At 30.4% G+C, this 21939-nt stretch overlaps 1 protein-coding gene across 3 annotated transcripts; it reads left to right on the top strand.

Annotated features, from left to right (window-relative positions):
• Positions 1–14191: 14191 nt before the first annotated feature.
• Positions 14192–20080, top strand: LOC112762512 (amino acid permease 3). 3 transcript variants are annotated; one of them, XM_072223560.1, is made up of 7 exons: positions 14192–14359; positions 17583–17715; positions 17801–18034; positions 18155–18248; positions 18360–18574; positions 18685–18827; positions 19082–20080. In XM_072223560.1, exons 2-7 carry the CDS (start codon positions 17658–17660, stop codon positions 19736–19738), a joined length of 1401 nt encoding a protein of 466 aa, XP_072079661.1. In that variant the 5' UTR covers positions 14192–14359; positions 17583–17657; the 3' UTR covers positions 19739–20080. The 3 variants fall into 3 exon arrangements, with proteins under 3 accessions (XP_072079661.1, XP_072079660.1, XP_025664152.1); XM_072223559.1 differs by having other exon boundaries at positions 17567–17715; XM_025808367.3 differs by lacking the exon at positions 14192–14359 and having other exon boundaries at positions 16772–17715.
• The last annotated feature ends 1859 nt before the right edge of the window (positions 20081–21939 follow it).

Raw genomic sequence — 21939 nt, 5'->3', positions numbered from 1 at the left:
TCAGTTAGTTGTGATGAACTAAATAAATGAAAAAGGGTAGAGTGAATTTTATATTAAATGAAAGATCTCAATTAATTACAGTAACTAATAAGCTATATATATATATTTGACTAACTAATTTCAGAATCTACTACTAATTGGTCTAACTAATATACAGCTGTGATATTTACATAACAGATTTAATAAATTTGTGATAAACTTCTAATATAAGAAGTCAAAATACTTCATACACTAACAATTTCCCTTAAGCTAGGACTGTATATGTTCTATAGGCCTAGTTTACCACACAAAGTTTCAAAAGGTCCTGAAGATAGAGATTTAGTCAAGACATTTGCTATTTGTTCTTTTGAAGAGATTGGCATCAATTTAGGATTTCTATTTTATACTTTTTTTTAAGAGACTAAAAATTTTTCTATGAAGAAGCAATACCCTGAAATTGATCTTCGAGTGTCAGGACAAGTTTTTCAATCATAATCAGTGAAGTCTCTTAGAGATAAATCACAGATGCAGTCAAATAATAGTCCTTTAGAAGAGACTTGTTTTAAGTATCACAGAATGTGTAGGGCAACTTTAAAATGTTCATCAGTGGCACAATCTAAAAATTGACTTAGTTTGCTGACAACATAGCATATGTTAGATCTTGTGTTTGTAAGGTAGATCAGTCTTTCTATAAGTCTTCTATAAGGTTTAACATCTTCTAAAAATGTCCCAAAAGTCTTCGATAGTTGCACAGAGTAGTTCATTGGAGTGCTAGCAGGTTTGCAATCTTTCATTGGTTTGCCTTCGATTAAGTATAACCCGATTGAAGTAGAACTGAATAGAGCTTTGAATTCCATTAGCGACTTGCTTGTTTGAAGCCGTAAAAGGATTGTTAGAGTTTGCAAACTGTTCTTTGTGGAGCGCTTAGTCCAGGAGGCACTTTCATGTAGATTTTCTTTGGGAGATCACTGTGTAAAAAGGTTGTGTTGATATCTAATTGATGAAGGTATCCGTTTTTACTTGTAGCAATAGCCAGAAGAACACGTAGTGTTGTCATCTTGATAACTGGATTGAAAGTGTCAAAATAATCATAGCGTTGAGTTTGTATGAATCCTTTCGCCACTAGTCTTGTTTTGTGTCTTTTAATGCTTCCATCTGATTTATATTTTGTTTTAAAAATTCATTTGCACCCAATTACCTTTTTGTCTTTGGGGAGAAAGGTGAGCTCGCTTCCAGGTGTTGCTGTCTTCTAAAGCTTTTAACTCAGATTTGATTGCTTGTATCCAACAATCGTGTATGATTGCTTGTTCATAAGATGGTTCAGGATTTGTTGAGATAGTAATAAATAGAGCCTTGTGTAACTGAGAGGTGAGTCATAAGACATGTAATCTGACATAGGATACTTTGGAGGGGATGATTGGACGTGAGGTTGGGAGATGGTGGTGCGCATACATTAATAATCTTTCAAATAACTTGGTTTATGCATTTTTCGTGTGGATTTTCTCAGAACAGCAGTTTCACCAATGACGTGAGATAATATATCACTGTCATGAGCAGCGATGGTAGTGATGTTCTTATTTCATTGAAAATATTTCTTCTTAAAGTTCTGCAATTCAAAAAAGATCTCCTTCATAAAACTGATGCTTGAGATCGTTCCAAAGTTGTGAAGCTGTATTACACAATAGAATGCTCTGCAAGATTTCGTTGCTTAAGGAGGAGCGCAACCATGATAGAACGAAGGTGTTGCATCTGTCCCAGAGTTGAAAATTTGGATAGTTTCTTTCGAGTTTTTGAAGAGTTCCATCAATAAATCCCAATTTGTTCTTGGATTTGATAGACAACAAGACAGATCGCGCCCAAAAATGATAATTGCGGGCTGTTAATGGAGTGTGGGTGAACATTAAACCTGGTGTTTCATTTGGATGCAAGTAGTATAGTTTGTCGGATCTTGAATTGCATTGATGGTTGTTCTTTCTATTTGTGATTGAAATGATGCAAGTTGATTTATCAATCTTTCTATTGTTTGTAAATTTGATGTTAAAAAATTTTGATTTTGTTGATTCTCTAGATCTACCACTCTTTTTCTTCGATTTGCCATGGTTAATGCAGAAGAAGGAGACAAAATTCTTGATTTTCTATACATTTTTATCAATTTGCAGCACTTTCACGCTCACTACACTATGTTTGAATTGGTTCTGAGCTATAAATCATGATTCTAGAAAATAGAAAACTCAGTTGTCATAAACTAAATGAATGAAAAGAGTAAAGTAAATTTTGTATTGAATGAAAGATCTCAATCAATTACAGTAACTAAATATATATATATATATATATATATATATATATATATATATAGTTAGAGAAAAGCTCTACATCCATATAAAAAATATATGGATGTTATCAAAGTAACTTTCTCCACACGCGCATTCCCCACCTCACAGTAGTTTGTTATATACACGCCTCATATAACGTATATAACATAAATCTTCTGCTGCGTGATAAACCTTTCTCAACGTAGACCTTGTTCTCTTCTTCTTTTTCTTCTTCTTCTTCAACCTAATAAAATTCATTGTTCTCCTCTGTTCATGTTTTTCTTCTCTGCATTATGGATCTGGATTGAGTTTGACGTAATTAGCTTCGTCGTTCTTCTTCTTCTTCGTTTTCTTCTTCGATCTGGATTTCTAAATTGAAACAATGAATGAATCAACTTCAAATCAGTTGAATGAGTGCGATTTGGATTATTCTTCCGAAACGTATCAATTTGATGAGGTTTGGATTATTAAATTTTGAATCGAATTCAATGGAATGCAATTGCTAATTTTATTTTAATTAAATTGAATGGACGGAGGTGATCTGAATCTGAACTGAATTGAATTGAATTGAATTAATAATATCTAAATTGTAGACAGAGTTGTTTCGAATTTGGTTTTGTATAATGGATTATCTTTCGTTCACTGTGAGTAACTTTTCGGTTCGATAAGTATTATAGAGTTGTTTCACCATGAGCATGTGTTCAGTTCGGTATGCAGAAAGGAGTCTCTAAAAAAATTAGAGGAAAAAGTTTGTTAACCCACGAAGAAGCGACGTTGAACGATGTGAATGACCTTCAAAGCCCGCCACGCGTCAAAACAAGAGGCCGACCCAAGAGCAGACTTGGATCAAACTTGGAAAAAAAAGATTTCAAATGCCATGAAGAAAAAGAAAAGGACAGCTCCAAGCGAGGTAAAATTGACTTGCTTTCGATTAGGTAAAAATTCAGTTGTGTATTTTGCTAATATACAATTAATTATGTCTTTTTTGTAGTTGAACCTTTTAGACGCTGGGTCATCGATTCGGTCAAGCTCCAGTCTTTACAATGCACCAGATATGAATTATCCAAGAGAGGACTATACGAGTTTTAGTTTTTATTAATAGATATTTCTATTCACCCATGAGCATATTTCGGTTCGACAAGTGTATTAATTTCGGTTCACCGAGGTTATAGGTGGGTTAATTTCTGACTGTTGTTAGTCTTTAATGAATAGTCACTTTTTTTGTGAAATTCTTTATTACAAAAGTAAATTTTTTTCTTTATTGTGCTATGTCATAGTGTTTAGGTGTTTCTGAAATTGAATACTGATAGAAACATTTTTTTATAATTAGCTCTCTGAATTTCTGTACAGTGTGTTTGCAATTTTCGGTTTGGCCAGTGTATTAATTTCGGTTCATTGTGTTTTTTAGTGTTCTTAATGTATTGGTAAATACACTGATTCCAATCGCTGGAGAACTTGGAACACAACAGCAGCCAAACAGTTCCAACAGATAGGACACAAGGAGTAATTCATCTTGAATCAAATATAAATATTAACATTTGATATATAAATTGATATTAAGAATAGATATATACATTAACATTGACATATATACATTTGAAAGAAGCATTGTTTGTTTTTTTAAACAAGTTAAATAAAATATTGTTAATTATAACTAGTTAATCATAGTATGTCCTATTTACTATCTAAATCCCCAGATGAGAATTTACAATAAGAGCTGGAGAGGGCAGCAGATGACTTCGGGAGTCTTATTGCTTCAGATTCCCGAGTCAGTTAATGTGCTTACGTTATAGTGCAGCTTCTCCTTTATTGTCACCATTGTCTTGTTCTGTTTTGCTGTAATGAAAAAATTTGGTCAATACTTCACTTAATACACCGATAAGCACAAGCATGTATATCTTAATCAAGTCAATTAAAATGTCACAGGCCACCGAACCGAAATTCATTCATGCACAGAATGAAACATGATAAATAATGAAACAGCTAGGAAATGATTGCTGCATGCTATTACAATAATCTTAAATACTGAAAAAATTTGGTCAATACTTCACTCAATACACCGATAAGCACAAGCATGTATATCTTAATCAAGTCTATTAAAATGCCACAGGCCACCGAACCGAAACTCATTCATACACAGAATCAAACATCATAAATAATGAAAATACTAGGAAATGATTCTTGCATGCTATCACAATAATGTTAAACACTGAACAAAGTAAAAGGAGGCCACCGAACTGAACAACATTCATTTGGTGAATAAAAATCACAAAGGCCACCGAACCGAACAACGTTCATGTAGTGAATAAATGGTGATCAAATTTCAATCAACAAAAATAGTATTTCTCCATGCAAAAGAAGTACTGAACAGAGTAACAACCAATTTCAAAGTCCGAGTTAAACTATCCACTTAACTGATAAATGAAAATAACAACAAATTTTATTCAAAATCCTAGTTATACTATAAAAATTCAATCACATACAATAATCCTAAACCCTGAACAAAGAAAAAGAATGCCACCGAACCGAACAATGTTGTTCATGTGAAGAATAAATCGTTTTCAACTTTTAATCATCAAGAATAGTATTTCTCCATGCAAAAGAAGTATTGAATAGAGTAACAAGTTAACAACCAATTTCAAAGTCCTAGTTACACTATCCACTGAATTGAATGAAAATAATAACAAATTTCATTCCAAACCCTAGTTATACTGTAAAAATGCATTCACAATAGTTCGATCTACTAAACGAAGCAAATCAATACAGTAAATCTAAAATGCAACTAGAAGAAACGTGACATTGCAAGATTCAAATGAACAATAGTTTTTCTCATACTTTTGGTAGTCTCTGTTGCTGTTTTCGTTCGTTTGTGGTTGTTCCTTACCAAATCTTCTCGCGATTCTTCTGCAGTAGTGGTTTTCGCAGAGAACGTGACTGAAGTTTGAGTAATTTTAAGAGAGATTCGAAGAGAAGAAGCGATTTCGTGCGTTTTGAAGAAAAAGAAATGTTTTTTAATAATGAAGTGCGAATGAAGATAGTGGTTTTGTGTGTATAGGGTGCGTGAAAGTTACATTTATTTAATAAGATTGAAAGCGCATGAGTTGTTTTAGATTTGGACCAACTTAGTTACATGATTACATAGATGTATAGCATTCCTAAATTAGTTATACTTGACTAACTAATTCTAAAATCTACCGCTAATTGATCTAACGAGCCAATATACAACTGTAATATTTACATAATAGATTCAATAAATTTGTGATAAATTTTTAATATAAGAAATAAAAATATTTTATACGCCAACAGTTTGTGTGAATGCAATAACATTCATATATGAATATCTCTTTTAAAACCCGACAGGCGACAGCACTGACCTTTTAAAACTTTTATATTTTTTTTTATTATTAGTAGTATTATTATTCAATAAATTAAACGGCAAATGGAGGTAGGACTACACAGTTTGCATAATTGTATGCAACATACAGTTAACCCCTTTTTTTTTAAAAGAAAAGTTGTTCATGACGTACTAAACTACCAATATCACAATCGTTTTCAAGGAGAGTAATGATAATCACTTATATATTCTTCCCGTTTAACCGGGAGAAAATCGAGATTTTACGTAATATCACAAAAATAAATAAAGTATATAAAATATAAAATTTTAACAGAATTTAAATTATAAAATTATAAAATTTAATATAATTTTATAAATTATCAATTAATTTATTTAAAATTTTTTTAATATTAAAAAATTTTACGAAATAAATCGAAATTTTAGTTATTATATATATTTTTATTTTAACAATATAATAATTTTGAATGAAAAAAAAGAAAAAGAAAAAAGAAAAAAGGAGAAGAGATTAATTATCTTATCCTTAATTTTTTACCCACCACCACCATGCAAATAGTCATTCAAAGTTTCAAAGAATTCAGCTGCGTGCTTCTAAATTCTAACCTTAGACCTTTAAGTTTGACCAATAATATATAGAGATATAGATATATCTGGTGGGTTTGATTCTTGTCTCTCCCATCATGAAATATTAATCTATGAAATTAAAGTAGCTAGTGGAAACTTCAATTTCACTGATGAAACTTTTAATTTAATTACTATTATTGTTACTATTTTTTTGTGCAACTGTATGAAAGTTTTGATTATTTTTAACAAAAAAGCACAAGAAGTAGTATCAAGTGTCTCCTTTTTCGGCTTCCCCCTCTTCCAGTTTCATTTCTTCTACTTTGAAAGATTCTATTTGATTCGATACTACTCACATTAAATTAAATAAAGTAATTTGATATTGTTTAAAAAAGTATGATTTTTTTAGGTAGGATGGTAAAGATATTTTATTTTCAGTTATTAGAATTGAGATTAAATAGACCTAATTTAGTTTCTTAAAAACTAACTTAAAAGATAAAAATTATTTTATAAATTATTTAGAGATTTTATTTTTGAGAGATGTAGAATTTTTAACATATTTCTTCATACCTAGAAATGATTATTTAAGGCATAAATATTTATAGGTGAGTGATCCAGTAATATTGTATTAGATAGATTCTGATACCATACGTATTAGAATTGATGATAAGTGAATTTTAACTCAATTTCAAAACTAGCTTAATTATAAAATGATAATTAATTATAAGATGATAAAAATATCTCATATTTATTAACTTCTTAAAGATCTTATTTGTGAAAGACGTAAACTTGTAATATGAGTTAAAAAAAAAATAAAAAACAGGAATTAGATGGATTATGACTTTATTATTTTTTAAATGTTGGCATTTTTTTGGTGTTTTGTTTATGTTTTTTATTACAATAATGCTCCACATTCATATAAAAAATCTATCCAACTTATCTAAGTACTTTTTCTTTAACGCGCCTCCTTCCTTCTCCGAAGTTATATGAAATATACGCGCGCCTCCCTCTTCCTCCTATTAACATAGTAAATTTACGTAAATCTTTTTTTTTTAATGTAAACATTCTTCTTCTTCTTCTCTTCTTCAACTTTAACGATTTGCATTGTAATTTTTGGATCTACAATCTCTGCTGCTCGTTGTTCTTCTTCTTTTTTCTTCTCTTCTATTTGTCGTTTTTCTTCTTTGTTCTTCTCTTTTGCAATCTCTTCTTTTTCTTCTTTGATTTTGTGGATTTATCTTCTTCGTTTTTAGATTTCAATATTCTATCAAATCAATAAATGATTCAACTTCAAATCAGTTGAATGAGAGCGTTTTGGATTATTCTTTTGAAACGAATCAAACAAACGAGATTTGGATTTTTTTTAATCGAATTGAATTGAATTGAATTGAATTGATAATCTGTCAATTGTAGACACATGTGTTTTGAATTGATATAATGGATAATGTTTCGTTCATTTAATACTATACAATTATTTCACCATAATAACGTATTCGGTTCATTCTTCAGAAAGCTGTCTGAATTTGATTTTATATAATGGATAATGTTCCATTCATTTAGTACTATACAATTGTTTCACCATAATGACGTATTCGGTTCATTATACAGAAAACTGTTTGAATTTGAATTTATATAATGGATAATGTTCCATTCATTTAGTACTATACAATTGTTTCATCATAATAACATGTTCGGTTCATTCTGTAAACCAGGTGTGTTGTGGATGAACAATTTATCCCAAAGGTCGGGATGATTTTCAAGACACTAGAAGAAGCCGAAAAGTTCTACAAAAATTATTCCAAAGAGTTCAAGAGTTTTTAAAACGGAATATTGATAGCAACATTTTTTTTAAAATGATCTCTCTGCTATATTGATATATGCACTTTTTTTGTTCACCCTGTGTATTAATTTCAGTTCATTTGTTTTTTTGGACTCTTAATGTTTGATAAATATCCTGATTACATTCACTGTCAACCTGGAACAAAACAGCAACTAGACAGTTCTAACAGATATATATATTAACATCTCAGACCAACAAGACAAGGACTAATCCATCTTGAATCAGATATATACATTAACATTAAATTTTCAATAACATTTACATTAATATTCATATATATACATTGTTTAGTTTTTTAAACAAGTTAAACAAAATAGTGTTAATTACAACCAGACAAACAAAATATATCCTATTTACTATCTATATCCCCAGATGTGAATTTACAATAAGGGATGGAGAGGGCAGCAGATGGCTTTGGGAGTCTTATTTCTTCAGATGTTCGAATCACTTGGTCTTTGATTTTGTTCAATTTGTGCAACAGAATATTTGAACTATATTCGAGCCTGAAACCAAAAAAATTTGATCAATACTTCACTCAATACACCGACAAGCACAAGCATATATATTTTAATCAAATGAATTAAAATGGCCAACCCAACTGAACCGAACACCATTCATGTACTGAATAAAATGTGATAAATATTCAATCATCAAAAAAAATTTTTCTGCATGCAAAAGAACTCAATTGAATATATAACAATCAGGTGAAACAAATGACAAACACTAGTGAACCGAACATCAATCATGTGTTGAATAAAATGTGATAAACATTCAATCATCAAGTAAATTATTTCTGCATGCAAAAAGACTCAACTAAACACACTAACAATCAAATGAATAAAAATGAGCAACTCCACTGAACAGAAAGAAAATAAGAACACATTCATTCCTATGCCCAAGTTACGCCAAAAAAATAGAATTAAATTAAGTCATTCTACTAAATGAAGTAACTCAATTCAGTAAACCTAAAATACAACTAAGAGAAATGCGAGATTGCAAGATTTTAAAAGAATAGTAGTTTTTATCATACTTTTCGCAGTCTCTGTTCTTGTTTTCGTTCGTGTTTTCTTCTTCCTTTCGAAATCTTCTCGCAATTCTTTTCCAGTAATGGTTTCCACAGAGAACACGAGTGAAGTTTAAGAGATTTTGAGAGAGATTCGAACTTTTTTAGTAGCGGTTTCAATGTTGAAGAAGGAACGTTGTTTCATATTCAAAGCGTGAATAAATATGTTAACGTTTCATGCGTTTGGACGCGTGGAGTCGCATTTTATTTTTTTGATATTGAATTTTTTTGATATTCAACCAATTTTGATAAACTGAAATGAAAAATTATATGAATATATAGCATGGCTATTTTTATTAATTGTTGGGTTTTGGTCTTTTATTTTAATCAAGTAAAAAGTATATTTTTTATTTGGTATTTATGTGGACTCGGTGTTTTAGCGTGCTTTTTTAAGAACAGGACTTATTATTTTGATAATTAGCTCAACTTATCAATTTCGTTGAGTTTTTATATTTTGTTCTTCGTTTGTAATCGAACAACCCAAGTAAAAATCGAAGAAAAAAAAATGTTTAGTTTTAAAAGCTTAATTTTTTGGTTCATCACCAAATTTCTATTACAGGAATATGTGATCATAGTTTCTAGTTAATTTGTTTAAAAAGTCTCAATTTGATTAGGAAGAGTATCAAATTTTGACGAATTTGAATCTTCTAAATTTTAAATTTGTATTTTAAAGGATAAAGTGTGATCTTCTATTTTTGAATGGTTTCTCTTTCATATTTATTCTTGATCCCACCTATAAAATAAATGATGAGAGATCACACTTTATTCTCTAAATTGAAATTCAAACTTTAGAGAATTTAAATCCAATTTTGACAATCGTTTAATTAATTACGTGATTAAGTTCTGGTCAAACATTCTGATCTTTAATTTAGGACATTTCAAAAGAGATAATAATCATAATATTACTATTTCCTTTTTTTTTTCTTATGAAAATATTAGGAGGTTAACATTTTTAATGAAAAAAAATATTGGTCAATGTTAAATCAAATTTAAAGTACATATTATGGAAAAAATATTAAATACGTAATATCTCTTTTTCTTTTACATAGTATGTAAAATAAAGATTTCGGTAATAAGAATCGATTAGCTATGTATAATAATTGAACATCTTTTAATTTATTCCAAATAATTTAATTTTCTCGGCAAAGTATATAGGGGCCTGCTACACATACAAGTAAAAAGGCCGTACAAGTTTTACAAGTTATTAGCCCAAACTTCATTAACACGCGCATTAATTCGTTTTGAATGGAGCGTAACTACACGCGCCCCACTCAAACGGTTCTTCTTCGTCTTCTTCTTCTTCTTCTTCTCTTCTTCCTCTTCCTCTTCCTCTTCCTCTTCCTCTTCCTCTTCCTCTTCTTCTTCTTCGTTTTTTTTTTCGATTTTCATGGTTTCTAAAATTCTTTTTCTTCTTCTTGCTGCACGTTCTTCTTCCTCTTACTCTTCTTCTTCTCCTTTTCTTTCGTTTTTGCACGTTCTTCTTCCTCGTTTTCCTCTTTTTCTTCTTCTTCATTTACGTCTTTTCTCTCTGTTTTCTCTTTTTTTTCGTTTTTTCATGGTAAAATCGTTTTTGAAGAAGAAGAAGCAGCAGAAGACGAGGAGGAGAAAGAGAAAGAGTTCTGAATTATGCATAAGATGTACTTCAACGAATTTTGGTTTGGGTGAATTCTTGTAACCGTTTGGGTGTATTTTCTGTAATCCTTTGGGTGTATTTCTGTAATCATTTGGGTGTATTTGAGTGATATCTGACTGATATCTATGGGTGTATCTGACTCATATCTATGGGTGTATCTTACTGATATCTATGGGTGTATTTTTCATTTCAGAAAAAATGGCAGACAGAAACCAAGCTGAAAAAAATGTAAGAACAAATATATGTCTTCGATCAAATCAGTTTTTCATAATAGAAATATATCTAACTCTAATTTTGCTTTGTTTACAGCAAATCAAGGACCTAAAGTGTGCAACCCATCTGTTGAGTGAGAAATTCAGAAATATGAGCGAGGAGAAGTGATGCAATAAGACTGTCCAGGCCATCCTCATTGTTATTGAGTCCATTTTGTCAGATAGATTCTAATGATATTGTCACTGATTAATGTAACTGTTATATACTCTTGTAAGAAATTGAACACATGGTGTAAATATATTTGATCCAATTATAAGTAAATTTTTTTCCATAATTAAACTCTCTCTGGTGTATTCAAAATGTCTGATTTACAGGTACTATAATATGAAGTGGTGATCCAGATAGATTGGAACCCATATATGACGGTCTGCATAGAGATCTGCATAATACACCCAAACACAGACTATAAATACACCCGATAAAAAATTAAATTTACACCTCTGCTGCAGATTTTAACCCAACACTACCAGAAAGCCACTTGTTGTCCACAAGACCAAAATTAATTAAACTCTCTCTGGTGTATTCAAAATGTCTGATTTATAGGTACTATAATATGAAGTGGTGATCCAGATAGATTGGAACCCATATATGACGGTCTGCATAGAGATCTGCATAATACACCCAAACACAAACTATAAATACACCCGATAAAAAATTAAATTTACACCTCTGCTGCAGATTTTAACCCAACACTACCTGAAAGCCACTTGTTGTCCACAAGACCAAAATTAATTAAACTCTCTCTGGTGTATTCAAAATGTCTGATTTACAGGTACTATAATATGAAGTGGTGATCCAGAATTCCAAATAGATTGGAACCCATATATGACGGTCTGCATAGAGATCTGCATAATACACCCAAACACAGACTATAAATACACCCGATAAAAAATTAAATTTACACCTCTGCTGCAGATTTTAACCCAACACTACCTGAAAGCCACTTGTTGTCCACAAGACCAAAATTTAGCAGAAAATCATTCCAATTCCTATCAAATGAGTCTTTGCTATGAGGGTTTCATTATTCCTCTTTGCTACATGTAATCAATTGATTCTTAATCTCGTTTTTCTTCCTATTTGTGCTCCACTTCGCCCTGATTCAGCTGACAATCTGAGGTTGAATCATCTATTATCTTCAAAACGAGTTCAAACTTTGATTTCAGAAACCAGAAAATCGAAAAGAAAACGAAACTGGAGTTACAGAGAGAAGAACTAACGTCAATGACGAAGAACAAACCAATGAGAAAGGAGAAGAAAAGAACGATCGAAAAACCAGGGGAAGACGCGCGAGAAGAAGAACAATGAAATTTGGAAAGAAGGAAAACAAAGAAGGAAACAAATCTTTTAAATTTGGTAGTTATACAAACGCGGGATCTTTGTATAGCGCGTGTAAGTGACGTAGGAGTTGCAACGCGTTTTAGTGGATTAGGCGTTAATGAACTTGTAATAGTTACAAGCCCTAATCGCTTGTATACTGAGCTTTCCCCAAGTATATATTATACCAAATGCAACAAATATAATAATATCTTCGAATCTTTGTGATTAAGATGTGTCATGTTCATCGGTCATGTGAAATTTCAGAGATATTATTTCCTCTCACAGAAGAAAGAAAGAATTTCTTCCTCCTAACAACATTACCAATTTAACTTGGTTAGATTTAAATTTTATATATACTATTTAAATTTTATTTTTTGCAATTTTAGTTGAATGAAAGAAAATTTTTCTAAATTTTTTTCCAACATTTGCGAGTAATAAAAATAAGCATTATTTGCCACAAATTAAATAAACTTATATATATTATTAAATTCTAGTACGTTTATATTTATGGCGGTTACAGTAATTATATAATTATTGTTAAAACTAAAATTATATTCTTTTATTTTAGTAATTTTTAGAAACTTAAAAAAATATTATTAAATAATAAAAAATATTGTTAAATATATATATATATATATATATTCTTTGTTTGTTTGTGATACTCGTTTATCCTTTCTGATGCATGATAATAACTTTTAAGTAGTTATCTCTTAAAATTCAAACACATACACGTCTATTTTTAAATTTAAAATATAAATTAAAAAATGTATATAAAAATAAAAATAATGTAGATTAATTGCCAAATGTTCACTAATTATAAAAGAATTACAATCCCTCCAATTATTGAGTTTTAGAATTTAGTGAATAATAATAAGTGGTGATGTGATTGCGTGCACCCATGACCATATTAATACGTGTATGGCCTTTTTTGGTTCCATCCATATATAATATCTTTAATTAATTTGTTAGGTACGTATAAGTAGTTTATGATATGTACCCAATATTTAATAATTACTCACATACACATTACTCAATTTTTTTTTAATTTTCCACACGTTAGTAAGGTCAAACAATTCACAATTAAATTACCAAAAAAAAAAAGAAAAATTAAAAGGAAATTATTGATGAGAAATTCAGAATAAGCTAAAGATATAATAATATATAGTAGGAAGGGAAAAATGATTCATTGCCATATGTGTCACTAATTAAAGGTACATTGAATTTCTATAAGTTTCATTTTTGTTTTTTTATTGGGTCGAGATTCTATGTTCCAATTTCCTATTCACAAGAAAATATCCCTACAAAATTTTGTACCTACATGTAGGAGAAATCAAATTAATTTATGACTAAGTAAAATTAAATTAGAAATAATTAATAATAAAATCTTCAAAGATAGGTCAAGAGACTTGGCTAATTATATAATTAATTTTTCCTCAGTTATTGGGGACAAAAAGATAAGAATCATTAAGATGCAACTTGTCCAACCAATTGTAAGAGTTTTATGGGAATAATTAAATTAATTTTTTTTTTCCGATTGAGGAGAATTGTTGGTGGCTAAATTTTGAAGAGTATTTTAAGATGGTCATCAAGATAAAGAAAACAAATTTTGACCGAAATAATTGATCCTAAATATGCTTGTAGTGTGGCACTTTGCTTATTCATTCATTTTTTCTAAGAATGAATGAATATTTTGAAATGGAACCTTATTCTCTCTTTCAGTAAGGGTGGATGAGAGGCGTTGCATATTAGAATTTTTTATTCTAGGGTGGTCCTTTAAAGAGATATATACAATAATAAATAATATTTCACATTTATCACTCTATTAATTCCACTATATAAGGTAGAGAGGTTAATACACTATAGGCACAATATATACCTAGCTATCTACCTTAGTATTAATTTTTAATCATATCCCTTTTTTATTATATTATTATTCCAACATTTTTCATTATTATTATTATTATTAATATCACTAGAGCTTCTGTTGGTGGTGTTGCTGTGCTTTTTACATTGCATTAATAAGATCAAGGTATGTATGAGAATCACTAAGCTTTAATTAATTAATTAATTAATTTCTAATTTAGGCATAATGTATTGGCCTACTATCATCAGTGTATTCTTTATACCATGTTAACTTTATTTATGACATTTATTAATAATGAAATGGTGTAGTTAGTTGAAGCTGTTTGTTAATTCATCATATTTAAAATGTGTTGTTGAAAATATAAAAAATAATAAGAGGGTTATAGATGGAGTAGTGTCTCTAATTATGCTGCTACATAATTATATACTAATAACACTTTTATAAGGTAGCTTTTGTTGTGAGGTACTGAGACAGAGACTGGGAGACTGAGAGTATTATGTTTGTTAGTTTAAAGATTAGTACTAAAATTTCTGTCATTGTCTCCAAAATTTCAGTATTTCAGTACCTTTAAAAAGTAGGGACACAAGGACTAAAATTTTAATAATATTTTATACTTAAAATACCTTCATTTTAATTAATTAATTTCAATTTTACTCATTGTACAAATTAAATTAGAATTTTATTCTTGTTTCAATTTCTGTCTCTCATTTTGTACCAAACGAAATACTGAGCTGTTTCTCAGTCTCAGTCTTTTCGTCTCTATCTCTCCACCAAACACTATCTAAGAGACTACTATAGTCCTAAAATTAATTTGAATTTATATTTTAATTTTTTAACCATAACTTCATTAATTGTAGTTTGGTAAAGTTAAACATATGAAATAATTATATTTAATTAGTTTTAGGCAATGATGTGATTAGTTAGTTTCATAAAACAAGGGACTGTTGTGAGGATAACAATCTTAAACATGTTCTAAAAATTTTAGGAAGGAACATTGATTGCATGGTAAATTAGTCAGAGCAAACAACATAGCATTATTGTTATCTGACTTAGCTATTCAGATGTAGGTGTTTTTCATTTTTATTTTTATTTTTATAAGAAACATGAGAAATCAAAAAACAAATTAAATGGCAACTCATGATCCGGTACATGTTCAGAATGTTAAATAAAAAAAAATTCATATTTCTATATTGTTTCAGTCAAAATAAAAAAATAAAATATAAAACGTAACGAGATTTAAATTATAAAATTGTCTGATTTAATACAAATTTTATAAAATTAATTGAATTATTTAAAATTATAATTAAAAAATTAAATCAAAATTTTAATTATTACAATTCCAGTTATCAAACATAATTATAAATTTACCCGTCTTTATATTTGTATACTAAAGACATGTTAAAAAATATTATTACATACATAAGATGAAATTCAAATTTTCTATATTTATTTATACGGATGAGTAAATTGATTACTCGACCACGAACGGGATTAACCACCGTCTCTGCTGGGCGCATAGCGTCTCATAATCTCAGTACAAATCAGTATTTTAGTGATTTTTCAGTATACAAGATCCATCATCTTATTGACTCATCTCAATCACTGAAAATTTACATTTTAGTTCCGAACTCAATAGTTCCTTAATTCTCGTCTCATACAACAATCATTTATCATATAACGTCAAACCATGTTCAGCACGCCAGAAATTTAGGCTTCTGTTTTCTAAGTTTTTTAAATAATATCATTTAAAACTTTTAAAATCTTTTCTAATATTTTAAATGTTTAAAACTAGGTCCAAGAGTTCTAAAATGATGTTAGAGAAGTTTATAACCTTGTTGAAAAGATAGAATAGTTAAAAATAAAAAAAAATTTTTAAAAATAGGATGTGTGCGTTCGCACAGAGATATACACACGTACGCACACGTTTTAAAACTCTCGAGAGCGTGTGCATCCCGCACAGGGACTTAAGTTAATTTAGGAAGGAAAAGAAGTGAAAAGAAAAATGGAAGAAGAAGACAAATTAAAGAAAGGAAAGGGAAAGGAAGGTTATTTGATTTGATAGGAAAGTGGGATCATAACTACTAAGCAGTGACCACACGAAACACACACACAAATCAAGTGGTTTGTGAATGAAAATCAATTTGATTCAGAGACACAAACACAAACTAGTGTATGCTCTCTCACACGGGATTTCTAGTCAAACCAGTGTTTCAACTTTCAACTTATTAAATACCACATTAACACACCAACACTGACCCATAACCTAACAAACCTCTTTCCCTTTTTAACCAGCTTCTAATAATTATTTTAAATTCATTAATTATTAAAAAATTATAATAATTTAATTGATTAATTAATTTTTATTAACCATATTTTTCTTTCAATTTTGATTAATCAAATTAAATTGACCGATTAATCATTTTTTATACCAATATATTTTTATAAAAATAATTGCTACTTTAAAATTTTTTTACTCGTATAAATTGATAATAATATTTTTTTAAATACGATAATTAATTTGTGGTCGTATGATCGCACTTAATTTTAAAAAATAAAAAAGTCGTGACAAAAATAGGATGCTGATGTGAAAATAGTTGACACCTCGTCATTAACATCACGTGCGTCTCACTTCCTTGATTGCATTCACATTGCATGTCCCATTAAATTAACCCAAACTCATTTTCTTACATTCTTAAAAAAGAAAACAAAATGCCAAATTGTTTATCAACCATTAAGACAAGTCAATAGATTAAATTAAATAAATTCAAATAAATAAATGATCATAAACACATATATATCACCTTTCACACTCTCACAACTTCTTCACTATTTATCAACAAATAAACATATATTTATTTTATTTAAAATAAAATAAAACTTTGGAATCTAACAATATTTGTTTTTTTTCTCTCTCTCTCTCTCTCACACTCAAATATTAACTCTTCTCTGCCATGCCACCATTATTTATATGCTCCCAAACCCATCCTTTATTCATTGCATAACTCCACAGACTTGTGAGAATTGGAGTTGTGTCCTAAAACCAACACAAGAGGCACTTTTCTTGTGTTGTTGTTGTTCTTCTTCTTCTTCTTCAATTCCCTCCTTTGACTTTCAAGAACACCATTTTCGCCTGAACCTCCTAACACATGGTTTAAGGTTGCAACAAGGTTTAATTTTCTGGGAAGTTGTGTCATTGGGGGGAGTTAAAACATAAAACATAAAACCTTTGTTTCTCATCATAACTACCCTTAACTTCTTCAAACTTTACCTCTATACATTCATATTCATCTTGCAAACTGCATGCACAAACACTAAATAAACAAAGCCTTATTTATTTTTGTGTTGGTCTATCTTGTTTTCATAATAATTAAGAAACATGGTTGAGAAGGTTGCCGCCACCGCCACCGCCACCGCCACCACCGCCACCAAGAACCACCACCAATCATTTGATCTCTCAATTGACATGCATCAACAAGGAGGCTCCAAGTTGTTCGACGACGATGGCCGCCTCAAAAGATCCGGTAAGTAGTAACATCTCGTATATTCATCTTCACGTGAAGTTAACTGCACCTGAGTTTTCGTATACTCATTTCTGATCGCCCTCAGGTACGATGTGGACGGCGAGCGCCCACATAATAACAGCTGTGATAGGGTCAGGGGTGTTGTCCCTGGCTTGGGCCATAGCTCAGCTCGGATGGATCGCCGGACCGGCCGTCATGATTTTGTTCTCCTTGGTCACTTACTATACCTCTTCACTCCTCGCCGCTTGTTACCGTTCCGGCGACCCTGTCACCGGAAAAAGAAACTACACTTACATGGATGCTGTTCATGCAAACCTTGGTAATAATAATAATAATGATGATGATAAATAAAATTATATATTCACCAAAAAATGAAGAAAATAAATTCTGGGTTGTGATTAAAATTCTAAAAAGGTTCAAACTTTGGTGATTGTTTTAGGTGGCTTGAAGGTCAAGCTTTGTGGGCTAGTTCAGTATACTAACCTTTTTGGAGTAGCCATTGGTTACACCATAGCTTCTGCTAAGAGCATGGGGTGAGTTTAATTTCATTTTTAAGATCCTTTTTAGTAGTAATAATAATATATAATAATATTCTAAGAACTTTGAGAAGAAAATGATGTAATTTTGGTTTCTGAATCAAACAGGGCTGTAAGGAAATCTATCTGTGTTCATGCAAGCAGAGGAAGGAATCCATGCCATACCAATGGCAATGTTTACACAATTGCATTTGGAATAGCTGAACTTTTTCTCTCTCAAATCCCAGATTTTGATCAGTTATGGTGGCTTTCAATTCTAGCTGCTGTTATGTCCTTCACATACTCAACAATTGGTCTTGGCCTTGGAGTTGTTAAAGTTATAGGTATCAATCTATGATCATAATTTCTTTAAATTTTGTGATTAAATTGAAATTGAAATACTAGAAAGAATGAAAGAAAAGTCACTCACTACAACAATGGTTTTATGTAACAGAAAACAAAGTGATTAAGGGAAGCCTAACAGGGGTGACAGTTGGTCCTTCTGTCACTGAAACTGAAAAAGTTTGGAACACCTTTGAAGCTCTTGGTGACATAGCCTTTGCCTACTCATACTCCATGATTCTTATTGAAATTCAGGTAATTAATAAATCTCCCAATATTGAAATACTAATAAATCTCCCAACTATTTAAGTAATTGGTTTAAGCGGTTATAAACGTGTTAGCAGTAAGTTAGACCAATTACTTGAATATTTAGAGATTTATTAGGAGTTTTTAAATTGTGAAGAGTCGTTTTATTTTCAGACAAATAGTCAGAGACCGAAAAGAGTATTTATTCAAAAAAGAAAGCAAAATTGAAGCTTTGAGAGAAATAACAAAGCTATGTGAAACAGGACACAATAAAATCCCCACCATCAGAGGCAAAAACAATGAAGAAAGCAACATTCATCAGTGTGGCAGTAACCACCTTCTTCTACATGCTATGTGGCTGCTTCGGCTACGCGGCGTTCGGGGACAAGGCCCCCGGAAACCTCCTAACCGACGCCGGATTCTCGAACCCTTTCTGGCTGCTAGACATAGCCAACATTGCAATAGTAATCCACCTTGTAGGAGCATACCAGGTGTATTGCCAACCCCTTTTCGCCTTCATCGAAAAGTATGCAAGCAAGAAGTTCCCAGACAGTGATTTCGTTAACAAAGACAGCGAGATCTGTGTCCCAGGTTGTTCCAAACCATACAAGCTCAATCTCTTCAGGCTAACATGGAGAACAGGATTTGTGATCTTAACAACTTTGATATCCATGTTGCTTCCTTTCTTCAACAACATTGTTGGACTTCTTGGTGCTCTTGGATTCTGGCCTCTAACGGTTTATTTTCCGGTTCAAATGTATATTATTCAGAAGAGAATACCGAAATGGAGCACCAAATGGGTGTGTCTTCAAGTTCTTAGTCTTGCATGCCTTGTCATTTCTCTTGCTGCTGCTGCTGGATCCATTGCTGGGATTGTTGATCAGCTTCATGATATTAAGTTGTTTGGTTCTGAATATTGATCATCATGATGAATATCAAGATCCATGGAACAATAAATAACACTCTGGTTACCATTTTCATGTAGGAAGGTTTAAGAAACAAGAAACAAAAAAAAAAATCATATATTATATATATATATATATATATCAAAGTTAATACAAGTTTTTGAGGTTCTTGTTTTTCAATGTTTATATTATATAGCCTTGGCTGGGATGGTAATCTTGTTGTTTATTGCTTAATTAATTAGCAATCCTTTCTTTTTTCTTTTTTTTTTTTAATGTTTAATTTCTCTTACTTTGTAACTTGTTCTGAGTTCTAATACAAAGTGGAAGAAATGAAGCAAAAGAGGTTTGGAGTTCAAAGACTTGTGTTAGATTCTCCTTCTATTTTCATTTTGGTAATGCTAGGTAGACAAAAAAAACAGCCAGAACTTGCCTTATTTAGCATTAATTAATTATCGCAACAATTAATGAATGCTAAATAAGGCAAGTTATGGTTGTTTTTGGCTGATTTTTTTTGTTACCAAACATTTTCGTTGCATAAAATACAACTAAATTAAAGTGAGATTTATATGTGATTTACATTTGATAATCTTATAATTGTCTAATCAAATTTATGTGTTTATGTAATTTTTTAAATAATATATTAAAAATTAGTGATTTTTATTGCAATTAGATAGTGTGATTAATTAAATCGGAATAAATATATTATTTTATATTTTATGTATATACATTATATAATTTTGTTAGTATATGAATATTTTGGATAATGTTATGGCGCATTGTATTTTTTTAATAAAAATAGAAATTGCTCTTTTTATAATTAAAAAAAAAAACATCAAAACAAGAGATAATACACATATTCTTTATAAATTTAGTGAAAATCTGATCTTCAGATTTTATCTTGTTTTCAATGATGATGGAGTTCAATTTGGCATTTTGCAAAAATCTGATTAAGGCATTAAATACAAAATACAGTTTTATGGCTAGAGCTGCATGCTTATATAATTATAAATATTATATATATATAAAATTATAAAAATTAAATTAAATAAGATAATTATTATTAACCGTATATATTACAGTAAACTTAAAGTAAGAGACAAATCTTTATATACAAAAAATATAACACATTTATCTTACTTCTCCATACATGCACATATTCTAAATTCAAATTGATGAGACAACACATGGTTTGGGTTTGATTATGTTAAAAAAAGGTGTTATATATTCTGTACCTTAAACCATTAGCCATGAACCGCTGAAAGTGGGAAAATGCAAGGTGCATATATAGAATTGCACTGAAATAAAGATAGAATCTCGTTCAATCTGGACCATCAAAACTTGAGCGTGATGGCTCCTTATATATTAGATAATCACAAAGTGGCTTATAAGATCAGAGCTATATATTTGAGACAAATATGTGCTTTGAATTGGTGGTGATCTTTTCATGCATGTTCCAACATGCAAGGGTCTGCTTTGCTTTTAAAGTACCATAAAAGTAAAGTAATGGCCTTAATCATATTTATATATATATATCAGTCTGAGCTTCAAGTTTAGGACCATTTATTACCTAGCTAGGTTAGTCGAACTAGTCCGCTTAAGTAAGTATTGGGAATTCGAATCTCACGTTGTGTATGTAGCGATTTATTGGCCAATGATAAGCCCTTAAATAGAGCTATGATCTGCAACGAATTAGTTCCTACCCTGTTAAATTGAGGGATACCGAGCAAATTAAAACATATATATATACTTTAAAAAATGAGTACATAATTTTAAGAAAAATTAAAAGAGTGTCATGAAGAGTTGAAGACTACTACTCAGCTTGCATAGAAAATTTCAATGATATTAATTTTCTTTTCTTATGAATAATTAATGGCTATAAATTGTGGTCCACATAATTATTGTAATGGGAACATGATTATAAACGTCTGCTTGTTCTTTAAATAGATAGCCCAACAACCTACCTGCCTCTGAATTTTGGAGATTGATTAGCACACACTGGATCTAACTTGAACAAGAGGCAATTTTAATTTAGTATTTACAATCTTGTGGGAATGAAAGTAGTATTTGTTTTAACTTTAATTTGAGGCCTCCATATATATATATGTGTATAAGATTGTAGTCACCTTTACAAGAGAGTCCATAAACTTTTTGTAAAGAATTGCCTTATAAGACTTCTCAATAAAGCAATAAGCTGACTCCACTTTAAAGGGTTTACA

The sequence above is a fragment of the Arachis hypogaea genome, chromosome 17 (genome assembly GCF_003086295.3).
Source record: "Arachis hypogaea cultivar Tifrunner chromosome 17, arahy.Tifrunner.gnm2.J5K5, whole genome shotgun sequence".
In the NCBI taxonomy this organism is placed as follows: domain Eukaryota; kingdom Viridiplantae; phylum Streptophyta; class Magnoliopsida; order Fabales; family Fabaceae; genus Arachis; species Arachis hypogaea.
The sequence above is the reverse complement of the archived record's forward strand: the minus strand, read 5'-3'. Positions and strand labels throughout refer to the sequence as shown.

Coding starts and splice junctions, on each gene's coding strand:
- LOC112762512 (XM_072223559.1), top strand. CDS start 17,571: ATGGTTGAGAAGGTTGCCGCCACCGCCACCGCCACCGCCACCACCGCC. Junction 17,716..17,800: donor TGGCCGCCTCAAAAGATCCG/GTAAGTAGTAAC, acceptor GATCGCCCTCAG/GTACGATGTGGACGGCGAGC. Junction 18,828..19,081: donor TGATTCTTATTGAAATTCAG/GTAATTAATAAA, acceptor TATGTGAAACAG/GACACAATAAAATCCCCACC.